Source organism: Colobus angolensis, unplaced genomic scaffold (genome assembly GCF_000951035.1).
Source record: "Colobus angolensis palliatus isolate OR3802 unplaced genomic scaffold, Cang.pa_1.0 Scaffold209, whole genome shotgun sequence".
Classification (NCBI taxonomy): domain Eukaryota; kingdom Metazoa; phylum Chordata; class Mammalia; order Primates; family Cercopithecidae; genus Colobus; species Colobus angolensis.
The window spans coordinates 225,216-238,596 of NW_012115255.1; the positions used below are offsets into that span (position 1 = coordinate 225,216).

The 13,381-nt window shown below is 50.2% G+C and overlaps 1 protein-coding gene across 1 annotated transcript in view; it reads left to right on the plus strand.

Annotated features, from left to right (window-relative positions):
• The window catches only part of LOC105512042 (POTE ankyrin domain family member F-like), a 34,760-nt gene extending 32,740 nt beyond the window's left edge, over positions 1-2,020 (plus strand). The window contains exon 11 of the mRNA XM_011942298.1: positions 274-2,020. Within this exon, the coding sequence (XP_011797688.1) occupies positions 274-1,602 (1,329 nt within the window). The 3' untranslated portion in view covers positions 1,603-2,020. The remainder of the gene's footprint in view (positions 1-273) is intronic.
• The last annotated feature ends 11,361 nt before the right edge of the window (positions 2,021-13,381 follow it).

Here is a 13,381-nt window from a genome sequence, read left to right on the forward strand (position 1 = left end):
TTTTTTCTGTAACTCAGAGAAAGGCTTTTCAAATTCTGAGACTCTTTAAAATCTTCTAGTGATTTATTTTTCATAGTCTTTAAATAAATAGTTAAACTTTTGGGAATTTACACTCTATTAGGTTTGAAATTTTGTCCAATTTTTTTTCCAGTTAAATATCCAGTATGGGAATTCTTTCATTATACAAATATAAATGTCATTCTTTAATTTCAGAACAAATCATGGTATGTCATTCTATTGAGTGCTAATTAAAAGTTCCCTTTGTTTATTTAGCTTTCTCCTTGTCCTAAGAAAGAAAAAGATCTCTTGCATGAAAATAGTACATTGCAGGAAGAAACTGCCATGCTAAGACTGGAGCTAGACACGATGAAACATCAGAGCCAGCTAAGAGAAAAGAAATATTTGGAGGAAATTGAAAGCGCAAAAAAAGAGAATGATGATCTTTTAAAGGCTATGCAGTTGAATGAGGTCACCATGGATGATGATACCACCGTGCTCGTCATTGACAATGGTTCCAGCATGTGCAAGGCCGGATTTGCAGGCGACGATGCCCCCCGGGCTGTCTTCCCTTCCATCGTGGGGCACCCCAGGCATCAGGGCATAATGAGGGGCATGGGTCAGAAGGAGTCCTATGTGGGCAACGAAGCCCAGAGCAAGAAAGGCATCCTGACCCTGAAGTACCTCATGGAGCGCGGCATCATCACCAACTGGGATGACATGGAGAAGATCTGGCACCACACCTTCTACAATGAGCTGCGTGTGGCTCCCGAAGAGCACCCCATCCTGCTGACCGAGGCACCCCTCAACCCCAAGGCCAACTGCGAGAAGATGACCCAGATCATGTTTGAGACCTTCAACACCCCAGCCATGTACGTGGCCATCCAGGCCGCACTGTCCCTGTACACCTCTGGCCGTACCACTGGCATCGTGATGGACTCCGGTGACGGGGTCACCCACAATGTTCCCATCTGTGAGGGGAATGCCCTCCCTCATGCCACCCTGCGCATAGACCTGGCCGGCCGGAACCTGACTGACCACCTCATGAAGATCCTCACGGAGCGTGACTACAGCTTCACCACCACGGCTGAGTGGGAAATCGTGCGTGACATCAAGGAGAAGCCGTGCTATGTCGCCTTGGACTTTGAGCAGGAGATGGCCACAGCGGTCTCCAGCTCCTCCCTAGAGAAGAGCTACAAGCTGCCCGATGGCCAGGTCATCACCATCGGCAATGAGCGGTTCCGCTGCCCCGAGGCACTCTTCCAGCCTTCCTTCCTGGGCATGGAATCCTGTGGCATCCACAAAACTACCTTCAACTCCATCATGAAGTCTGACGTGGACATCCGCAAAGACCTGTACAGCAACACAGTGCTGTCTGGCGGCACCACCATGTACTCTGGCATGGCTGACAGGATGCAGAAGGAGATCACTGCCCTGGCGCCCAGCACAATGAAGATCAAGATCATTGCTCCGCCGGAGCGCAAGTACTCCGTGTGGGTTGGTGGTTCCATCCGGGCCTCACTGTCCACCTTCCGGCAGATGTGGATCAGCAAGCAGGAGTATGATGAGTCAGGACCCTCCATTGTCCACCGCAAATGCTTCTAGGTGGACTGTGACTTAGTTGCATTACACCCTTTCTTGACAAAACCAAACTTTGCAGAAAACAAGATGAGATTGGCATGGCTTTATTTGTTTTATTGTTTCCATTTTTTGTTTTTTTTTTTTATTGGCTTGACTCAGGATTTAAAAACTGGAATGCTGAAGGTGACAGCAGTTGGTTGGAGCGAGCATCCCCCAAAGTTCTACAATGTGGCTGAGGACTCTGATTTTACATTGTTCTTCTTTTCAATAGTCATTCCAAATATTGTGAGATGCATTGTTTCAGGAAGCCCCTTGCCCTCCTAAAAGCCACCCCACTTCTCTCTAAGGAGAATGGCCCAGTCCTCTCCTGAGTTCACACAGGGGAGATGATAGCATTGCTTTCGTGTAAATTACGTAATGCAAAATTTTTAAAATCTCCGCCTGAATACTTTTTAATTTTGTTTTATTTTGAACAGTTTTCATGGCCCCCTTTTTTGTACCCCAACTCGGGGTATATGAAGGCTTTTGGTCTCCCTGAGAGTGCCTGGAGGCAGCCAGGGCTTACCTGTACTCTAACTTGAGAAGAATTGGATGAAAGTGCACACCTTAAAAAAAATTGAATGAGGAAGCACAGTATTTCAGTACAGTGGACAGCTTAGCATTTTGACAACTGAGAATAAAATGCTCAGTTCTGGACAATGTAAGACACACCAAGGAAGCACTGGAAATGGAAATTCAGTTATATCATTGTGGACTGGCTACTGGCTACTGCTCTACATGATTGTGACCAAAGTCAGATAGCTGAAAGAGACTTCTTTCCAGAGAACAAGACATGAACAGGTTTATTTATAGAAAACAGTGAATTCTCATATATCTAACCTAAAAGATATCAGGTTCTTTCTGAACAAGTCTAATGTAGACAGTAAAATCAACAGGCTAAAAATTAAGTTCCATCAAACAAGATAAACTGAGATAAAAGACAAGGCAGGCCACCATCTTTCCTGTTCAGGCAACTTAGTCATTCCAGCCTGCCCCGACCAGGGGCAGAAGAGATCCCGCAGCACAGTGCAGCTGCTTTACCAGATCATGGCCAGACTGCTTCTGTAAGCAGGCCCCTGATCCTATTCCACCTCACTGGACAGGACCTCCCAACTGGGGCCTCCAGCTACCTCCACCAGCATTCCTTGACCAATGGAAATTTGAAATGTTCCTGAGACAGAGCTCCCAGAGAGAGGGGCAGGCCACCTCCTTTGCTGTTTGGATGACTAGCCGTTCTGGCCTGCAGGCTTTGGAGAGCCCAAGCTGACAAGGGATGGAAGAGGTACCACAGCACAGCACAGCCACGCTACGAAAATGTGGCCAGTCTCTTGTTTACATCAGTCACCAACCACATTTCTGGTCAGTGGGTAAAGTCTTTCAACCAGGGTCTCCAGCCACCTTCACTACTGTTCTCTGGCTGACAGAGGTTTCAGGCCTCCCTGAGTCAGAGCTCCCAGGGGGAGGACCAGACTGTTTACTGTTTGGGCGACTCAGCCATTTCAGCCTTAGGACTTCAGAGGGTCTGAGGCAACCAAGGGCTGAAGTGAACCCCCAGCACAGCACAGCTGCTCTACAAAAACGTGGCCAGACGTTTTTTTAGAGCAAGTCCCTGTTGTTCTTCCTCCTGACTAGGTAAAACTTCTCCACTTGCCTCCAGCCACATCTTATAGGTGTGTTCAGATTGGCAACAGGTTCGCACCTCAGTGGTATAGAGCTCCCAGAGGAAGGGGCAGACTATCATCTTCTCTGGAAAATATGAGGCAATTAGGGATGGGAGAGGACCCCCAGCATACCACAGCAACCTTACAGAAAAGTGGCCGGACTGTCTGCTTGATGGGCAGGTCTTCCTGGCCTGGGTCTCCAGCCAGCCCACACCGGAGCTATCAAGCCAGCAGCAACTGCCAGTTCCCTGGACAGAGCTTCCAGAGCCACTGAAATCCTTTCTGCCATGGCCTCTGCAGTGGAACTGCCCTTGCTTCCCTCAGAATATCAAGGGAGCAAAGACCCTAAGTGCCATAACAACACCTCCAATAAGCTGCAGTTGACCCAACGAACAAGCCAGTCCATCTCCCACGTGCACGACACACCCTCCACTGCTCATCACCAGACAGGGAACCCTGGCTTGGGCCCACAGCACAGACCCTCCATCCTGGGCTGATCACACTAAGTGATTACTGACTCACATGTCTCCGGGATGGAGCACCCAGGAGAGAAGCAAAGTGGTGGAGCAGCAAGTCAGGTGATGTGGAGCTCAGAGGGCAGGGACAGCTCTCTCTCTAGGGTCCACTTGCCCTCATGAGACACTTTATCCTGGCACTTTAGGAATGCTGAAGTCAGACCAGCCACATCTCATGTGCAAGATTGCCCAGCAGAGATCAGGTCTGAGAGTTCCCCTCTTTAAAAAGGGGACTTGCTTAAAAAAGAAGTCTGGCCATGTTTGTGTAGAGCAGTTGTGCTGTGCTGGGGGTTCACTTTTGAGAGAGTTTTCCTCTGAGACCTGATTTTGTTGTACTTGCCCTGACAGCACACGGGACTGCAGCACACACCCCAACCTATACCAACTGCTATTGACGAAGAGAATTTTCAGCCCAGAATTTCATGTCCAGCAAAATTAAGCATCATAAGTGAAGGAGAAATAAGATCCTTTTCATACAAGCAAATGCTGAGGGAATTCAGTATCACCAGATATACCTTATGAGAGCTCCTGAAGGAAGCACTAAATAGGGAAAGAAAAGACCACCACCAGCCACTACAAACCCGCACTGAAGTACACAGACCAGTGATGCTAAAAACCAACCACATACACAAGTCTGCAAAATAACCATCTGACAGCATGATGACAGGATCAAATCCATGGGCTAAATGCTCCAATTGAAAGACATGGGGGCAAGCTGGGTGAAGAACCATACCCATTGGAGTACGCCGTCTTCAAGAAACCCATCGCACATGCAATGCCATACATAGGCTCAAAATAAAGGAATGGAAAAAAATCAAGCAAATGGAAAACAGAGAAAAGCAGGTGTTACACTCCTAGTTTCTGACAAAACAGACTATACCATTAAAGATAAAAAAAGAAGGACATTACAAAGGTGGTCCTGACCTTTGAGAAATCTCATTATTGCTTGATACCAACCTGGGCTATCTTTATTGCCCAAACCAAGAGGATAATTTGCTGAGGTTGGGGAGCTTAACAGAGAGCCTCTGATCTCCCAAAATTTGGTTGAGAGCTAAGGTTGATTTTGTTGTACAACTCTTTTCTGAAGTTTTACTCATTTCCAACAAGGATGGCAAGTTTTCCTGCTTCCATGACGATGGAGAGCAGGCACCTCCTTTCCTGAGTTTCAGCTTGCTTCTTACAGGGAAGGCGAGTGTAAGTTTTTTCCAGCTTCTAAGATAGCAGAGAACGATCACCAGCCTGAGCCTTATTTCCAGGTAAGTAGCTGAATTAGAGTTTTGTCTTAAAATTTTTCCTTGAAGACTAAAATGTAAGATTACCCATCAGCTGCTTTTAATTTCTCCTTACCATTAGAACACTCGGTAATCATATGGATTGTGCATTTGTTAGTTTTGCTGAACTCCGTTTGTGTTTGGGGTTTTATTGTTGTTGTTTCCTTTTTCTCCCATCTCTTCCTGACTCGGTCAAATCCAAAGGAATGTTCCAAATTGTGGGTAGCAAGGCATCTGAACTGGCTAAATCTCCTGTGGCTGCAAAAACAACAACAATGCAACAATAATGCAAAACAAAACAAAAACAAAAAACACCCCAAGAAAACAAAAAACAAAACAAAACAAAAAAACAAGTCGGGATGGTCAGGTTTCCACAGCCCGAGTGGCTTCCACCTGATGGCTGATGGAGGTGAGACCTGAGGAAAAGCAGATGGCACTGGGAATGTACCACTAGGGTTGAAAAACTGAGGTAACCTGAATGGCAGCGAATGAGGTTGGTGGCTGTTCCACCCGCTCCTGGCACACCCTTGCAGAGGTGGCTGGTTGCTCTTTGAGCCAGCTTGGCCTTGCCTGGCATGCACAAGCCTCAGTGCAACAACCGTGCTACAAATGGAAACATAGGAAATGAGCAGCAGGCTCAGGAGCAGGGTGTGCACTGCCTTTGGGGTCCATGTGTCAGGTCTGCTATGGAACTGCAGGGTTATTGGTTACCAAAAGGTAGACCACAGGCCGTCTTGAGAAGGGCTTTATGTTCAAGTGCAGAAAGCAGGCAGGATTACCACCCAGGGGACTCAGCCTTCTGTGGCCCTGGCCAGACTAAGAATTTGGGACAGGCTGACTCGGAGTATCTGTGTGTAGGTAGCTGGAGCCTGTGAATGCCAGGCAAGGCCAAGCTGGCTCAAAGAGCAACCAGCCACCTCTGCAGGGGTGCACCTGGAGCAGGTGAACCAGCCAGCAACCTCAGCTACTCAAGGAAGCAGGGATGGCCAGGTTCCCACAGGCTGAGTGGCTTCCACCTAATGACTGATGGAGCAGAGGCATGAGGAAACGTAGATGGCACGTTGAACTGTTTAATCCATCTTAAGTCAATTTTTGTATAAAGGAGATGGCACCAGTCCATGCCTCAGTCCATGCCTCGTGTGGCACTGTAGCCACAGAAGGCCGAGTCCACTGGGTGGTAATCCCGCCTGCTTTCTGCCCTTGAACATAAAGTCCTCCTCAAGATGGCCCGTGGTCTGCCTCTCGGCCCTACATTTAGAGTAGAAGAACTGATGTACCATGTCCATCAGCGAGTGAGGTTGGTGGCTGGTCCACCTGCTCCTGGCACACCCTGGCAGAGGTGGCTGGTTTCTCTTTGAGCCAGCTTGGCCTTGCCCGGCATGCACAAGCCTCAGTGCAACAATCGTGCTACAAATGGAGCCATGTGGAGGAAACAAGCAGCAGGCCCAGGAGCAGGGTGTGCGATGCCTTTGGGGCTCCAGTCAGTGCCTCAGGCCTCGTATGGCAATGCGTGCCTGTTGGTTGCCAAGAGACAGACCACAGGCTGTCTTGAGGAGGGCTTTATGTTCAAGTGCAGAAAGCAGGTAGGATTACCACCCAGGGGACCCGGCCTCTGTGGCCCTGGCCAGACTTAGACTCTAGGAAAAGCTGATTCGGAGCAGTGTGTAAGTAGCTGGGGCCTGTGCATGCCAGGCAAGGCCAAGCTGGCTCAAAGAGCAACTAGCGACCTCTGGAAGAGTGTACCTGGAGCAGGTGGGCCAGCCAGCAACCTCAGCGACTCAAGGAAGCCGGGATGGCCAGGTTCCCACAGCCTGAGTGGCTGCCACCTGATGGCTGATGGAGGTGAGACCTGAGGAAAAGCAGATGGCACTGGGAATGTACCGCTAGGGTTGAAAAACTGAGGTACCCTGAATGGCAGCAAATGAGGTTGGTACCTGTTCTACCTGCTCCTGGCACACCCTTGCAGAGGTGGCTGGTTGCTCTTTGAGCCAGCTTGGCCTTGCCTGGCATGCACAAGCCTCAGTGCAACAACCGTGCTACAAATGGAACCATATAGAGGAAACGAGCAGCAGGCTGAGGAGCAGGGTGTGTGCTGCCTTTGGGATTCCAGTACATGTCTCAGTGCTCCTATGGAACTGTAGTCTTGTTGGTTGCCAAGAGGCCGTCTTGAGGAGGACTTTATGTTCAAGTGCAGAAAGCGGGCAGGATTACCACCCAGGGAACTCGGCCTTCTGTGGCCCTGGCCAGACATAGACTTTGGGACAAGCTGATTTAGAGCAGTGTGTAAGTAACTGGAGCCTGTGTATGCCAGGCAAGGCTAAGCTGGCTCAAAGAGCAACCAGCCACCTCTGCAAGGGTGTACCTGGAGCAGGTGCACCATCCAGCAACCAGGTGCACCATCCAGCAACCTCAGCTACTCAAGGACGCAGGAATGGCCAGGTTCCCACAACCTGAGTGGCTGCCACCTAAAGACTGATGGAGCAGAGGCCTAAGGAAAAGCAGATGGTATTTTGACCCTACCTCTAGGGTAGAAAAACTGATATACCTTGACCGGTAGCGAGTGATGTTGGTCACTTTTCCACTGGCTCCTGGCACACCCTTGCAGAGGTGGCTGGTTGCTCTTTGAGCCAGCTTGACTTTGCCTGGCATGCACAAGCCTCAGTGCAACAACCGTGCTACAAATGGAACCATGTAGAGGAAGTGAACAACAGGTTCAGGAGCAGGGTGTGTGCTGCCTTTGGTGTTCCGGTTTGTTCCTTAGGTCTCCTATGACACTGCAGGCTTCTTGGTTGCCAAGACGCAGACCATGGGCCATCTTGAGGAGGACTTTATGTTCAAGTGCAGAAAGCAGCCAGGGTTACCACCCCGGGGACTTGGCCTTCTGTGGCCCTGGCCAGAGTTGGAATTTTGGCCAAGGCAGGTCAAGCTGATTCTGTGTAGCGTGTAGATTGCCGGGGCCTGTGCATGCCAGGCAAGGCCAAGCTGGCTCAGAGCAACCAGCCACCTCTGCAAGGGTGCGCCTGGAGCAGGTGGGCAGCCACCAACTTCACCCAGTCAAGGAAGCAGGGATTGGCAGGTTCCTACAGCCTGGGGGCTGTCTCCTGGTGGCTGATTTAGCAGAGGCCTCAGGAAAAGCAGATAGCACTGGGGCCCTACCTGTAGGGTAGAACTGTGATGTACCCCGACTGGCAGCGCGTGAGGTTGTTGACTCATCCACCAACTCCTGGCACACCCTTGCAGAGGTGGCTGGTTGCTCTTTGAGGCAACTTGGCCCTCCCTGGCATGCAGAAGCCTCAGTGCAGCAACTGTGCTACAAATGGAGCCATGTAGAGGAAATGAACAGCAGGCTCAGGAGCAGGGTATGTGCTGCCTTTGGGGCTCGTCAGTGCCTCAGGGCTCATATGGCAATGCGTGCTTGTTGGTTGCCAAGAGGCAGACCACAGGCCATCTTGAGTAGGACTTTGCGTTCAAGTGCAGAAAGCAAGCAGAATTACCACCCAGGGGAGTCGGTCTTCTGTGGCCCTGGCCAGATGTAGAATTTGGGACAAGCTGACTCAGAGCAGCCTGTAAGTTACTGGGGCCTATGCATGCCAGGCAAGGCCAAGCTGGCTGAAATAGCAACCAGACACCTCTGCAAGGGTGTGCCTGGAGCAGGTGGGCCAGCCAGCAACCTCACCCACTCAAGGAAGTAGGAATGTTGAGATTTCCACAGTCTTGAGTGGCTGCCACCTAATGGCTGATGGAGCAGAGGCCTGAGGAAATGTAGATGGCACGTTGAACTGTTTAATCCGTCTTATTTTTTGTATAAAGCAGATGGCACCAGTGCATGCCTCAGGGCTCGTGTGGCACTGTGGGCCACGGAAGGCCGAGTCCCCTGGGTGGTAATCCTGCCTGCTTTCTGCACTTGAACATGAAGTCCTCCTCAAGACGGCCTGTGGTCTGCCTCTCGACCCTACCTTTGAGGAAGAAGAACTGATGTACCATGTCCATCAGCGAGTGAGGTTGGTGGCTGGTCCACCTGCTCCTGGCACACCCTTGCAGAGGTGGCTGGTTGCTGTTTGAGCTTGCTTGGCCTTGCCCAGATGCAGAAGCCTCAGTGCAACAACTGTGCTACAAATGGAACCATATGGAGGAAACGAGCAGCCGGCTCAGGAGCAGGGTGTGTGTTGCCTTTTGGTCTCCAGTTCATGCCTCAGGGCTCCTATGTCACTGCAGCCTTCTTGGTTGTGAAGATGCAGACCACAGGCCGTTTTGAGGAGGACTTTTTGTTCAAATGCAGAAAGCAGGCAGGATTACCACCTAGGGGGCTCAGCCTTCTGTGGCCCTGGCCAGACTTAGAATTTGGGCCAAGGCAGGACAAGCTGACTCGGAGCACCGTGTAGTTACCTGGGGCCTATGCTTGCTGGGTAAGGCTAAGCTGGTTCTTGGAGCAATAAGCCACCTCTGCAAGGGTATGCCTAGAGCAGTTGGACCAGCCACCACCCTCACCCAGTCAAGGAAGCAGGGATGGCCAGGTTCCTATAACCTGAGTGACTTCCTCCTGATGGCTGAGGTAACAGAGGCCTCAGGTAAAGCAGATAGCTTTACTGGGGCTCTACCTGTAGGGTAGAAGTGATGTACCTCGACTTGCAGCGAGTGAGGTTGGTGGCTTATCCACCGACTCCTTACACATCCTTGTAGAAGTGGCTGGTTGCTCTTTGAGCCAGGTTGGCCTTCCCTGGCATGCAGAAGCCTCAGTACAACAACCGTGCTACAAATGAAGCCACAGAGGAAATGAACAGCAGACTCAGGAGCAGGGTGTGCGCTGCCTTTGGGGCTCCAGTCCATGCCTCAGGGGTAATATGGCACTTCGGGTTTCTTGGTTGCCAAGAGGCAGACCACAGGCCGTCTTGAGGAAGACTTTATGTTCAAGTGCAGAAAGTCGCCAGAATTACCACCTGGGGGACTCAACTTCTATGGCTGTGGCCTGACTTAGAATTTGGCCCAAGGCCGCACAAGCTCACTTGGAGCAATGTGTCAGTACCTTGTGCCTGTGCATGCCAGGCAAGGCCAAGCTGGCTCAAAGAGCAACCAGGCTCTTCTGCAAGGGTGTGCCAGGAGCTGGTGGACCAGCCACTAACCTCACCCACTCAAGGAGGCAGGAATGGCCAGGTTCACACAGAGTGAGTGGCTGCCACCTAATGGCTGTTGCAGCAGAAGCCTGAGGAAAAGCAGATGGCACCGTGTCCTTTAGCGTAGGAGAACTGATGTCTCATGTCCTGTAGCAAGTGATGTTGGTGGCTGGCCCACCTTCTGTTGGCACACCCTTGCAGAGGTGGCTGGTTGCTCTTTGAGCCAGCTTGGCCTCCCCCGGCAGGCAGAAGCCTCAGTGCAACAACCGTGCTACAAATGGAGCCACACAGAAAATAAGCAGCAGGGTGTGCGCTGCCTTTGGTGCTCTAGTCCATGCCTCGGGGCTCCTATGGCACTGCGGTCTCGTTGGTTGCCAAAAGGCAGACCACAAGCCATCTTGAGGACTTTATGTTCAAGTGCAGAAAGCAGGCAGGATTACCACCCATGGGACTCGGCCTTCTGTGGCCCTGGCCAGACTTAGAATTTGGGACAAGGCAGGACAAGCTCACTCGGAGAAGCATTTCGGTAGCTGGGGCCTGCGCATTGTAGGCAAAGCCAAGGTGGCTCAAGAGCGACCAGCCACTTCTGCTAGGGTGGGCCTGGGGTCCGGAGGGTGGTGGCCCTCTGTGTGGGGCCTGTAAGCCTATATTTTCCTTCTGCAGTGCCCTAGCAGAGGTTTCCCAAGAGGCTCTGCTTCTGCAGCATGCTTCTTCCTGGAAACAGTGGGAGGTGGTTTTCCAGGGTGGAAGCCTTCACCAGTGGTTAAGCACTGTCTTCTTGATGCTGACCTCATGATAGTGAGTTCTTATGAGATCTGGTTTTATATCAGGGTGTGGCACCTTTTTCCTCTCAGTCTGCTCCTTCTCCTGCCACGTGAAACATCTCCTTGCCCTTTGGCCTTCTGGTATGATCGGGAGGCACCTGAGTCTTCCCAGAAGCAGAAGCCACTGTGTTTCCTTTGCAGCCTGCAGAACCGTGAGCCAATTAAACTTTCTTTATGATCATACAGTTAGTACTATGAACTCAAGCCATGAAATGCCTTCAAGGCCTTGTCCCCATTGTCTTGGCAATCAGTGCTCAGCTTCTTTTCATGCAAATATCTGAATCCTGCGTGAATTTTTTCCCTGAAATTGGACTTTTCTTTTACCACATTGCCAGGCTGTGACAAAGATAGCTGACGGTGTAGAAGTAGGTTCAGAAGTGGATAAAAGACAGAGGTTGGGAGAGTTGGGAGAGCTTAGAAGACAGCAAGGTGAGGAAAAGTTTGGAGCACTGTAGAGAATTGTGAAATGCTTGTGATGAGAAGGCTGACAGAAGGATGGACAGTGAAGGCCAGACTTAAAAGGTCTCAGATGAAAATGAGGAATTTCCTGTGAACAAGAGCCAGGGTTCCATTTGATTGGCCTAACAGAGAATGTGGCTGCACAGTGACCCTGCCCTGGAGATCTGTGAAACTATGAACTTGGGGGTGATGATTTAGGATGTATCTTGTGGAATGAATATTTAGGCTGCATAGCTCAAGAGGTGTCCTCTCTGCATCGAACAGCCTGTGTTATGTATGAGCCTAAGGAATGACCTCAAGTTGGAACTTCTATTTGAAGGAGAAGGAGAGCTCAAAAGTTTGGAAAATTTGCAGCCTGGCCAAGTGGTCAAAAAGAAAAGCTATTTTCTTTTTGAAAATAGGATAGCTAACAGCTAATAGCTAATAAAATACAAAATAGCTAATGGGGAAAATTCAAGAAGGCTCAGGGTATTTGCATAAAAAGGAGCTTAGTGCAAGCAGCCAAGACAAAGGGTAAAAGGCCTTGAAGGCATTTCACAGACCTTTGCAGCAGCCATTACTGCCACTGGCCTTGGGGCTTAGGAGGAAAGAATAGTTTCCTGGGCCAGCTGCATGGCCCTGCTTCTTTGTGCATCACCAGGACATGGCTGCCTTCATCCCTGCAGCTCAGGCTCCAGCCATGACTGAAAGATGCACAGATACAGCTTGGGTCACTGCTTCAGAGGTGGCTCCAAGCCTTGATGGCTTCCACATAGTGTTAAGCCATTAGGTGCACAGAGCAAGAGACCAGAGGCTCGGGAGCCTCCGTCTAGACTCCAGAGGATATACAGAAAAACCTGAGTGTGCAGGCAGGAGCCTTTCCAAGAGTCAGAGCCTCATGGAAAACCTCTACTAGGGCGGCAAAGAAGGGACATAGAGGGTTGAAGCCCCCACACAGGGAGGCTCCATTCTCCAAACCCCAGATTCATAGACCCACCACCAGCTTGCACCCTGAGTGTGGAAAAGCCACAGGCACTCAACATCAGCCCTGTCCATGAGAGGCAGCCTTGGGTGCTGAACACTGCAAAGCCACAGGCGCAGATCTGCCCAAGGCCTTGGGAGCCCAGCCCCTACCCCAGTGCCCCGGATATGGGACAAGGATTCAGAAAGGATGATTTTGGAGCTGTCGGATTGAGTGACTGGCCTCCTGGGTAATGGATGTTCATGTATCCTGTCAGTCCCATCTGTATTTTGTTTTTCTTTCTGGCAATTTTTTTTTTTCTGTTGCCTGGAATGCTTACCCATTGGCTGTACAATCATTGTACCTTGGAAGTAGTTAACTTGCTTTATAATTCAGAAACTCAGGGGCAGAAAGGACTGTAGCCTTGTCTCAGATGAGACTTTGGGTTTTGGACATTTGAGTAAATGCTGGAATTATTTAAGATTTGGGGGACTGTAGGGAAGGCATCATTGTATTTTGCAGTGTGAGAAAGATAGGAGATTTGGGAGACCAGGGACAGAATAATATGATTTGGCTCTGTGTCACTACCAAAACTCCTGTGGAATTGTAATGGGAAGAGTTAAAATGTGGGGACTGGTGGATGGTGATTTAATCATGGTGGAGAGTGGAGGTTGGAAGGTGGGGGGGTGAGGAGAATTGTGGGGATTGTGGTGGGGTTCAGGGGAAAGGGGTGGGAGGCAGATCCTTCACAAATGGTTAAACACCATCTTTTTAATGCTGTCCTTCTGATAGTTTGCTTCATGATTTAGGGGCTTTGAGATTCAATGAATACTGGCCTGCTGGGTTTTGGATGCGCATTGGGCCTGTGGTCCCGTATGTATTATTTTTCTGGGAAATTTCTTCCCTTTGGATTGAGAGAGCTTACCTAATGTCTGTACCATCATTGTACCTTAAAAGAACTCCATTTGAAATTCAGGGACTCA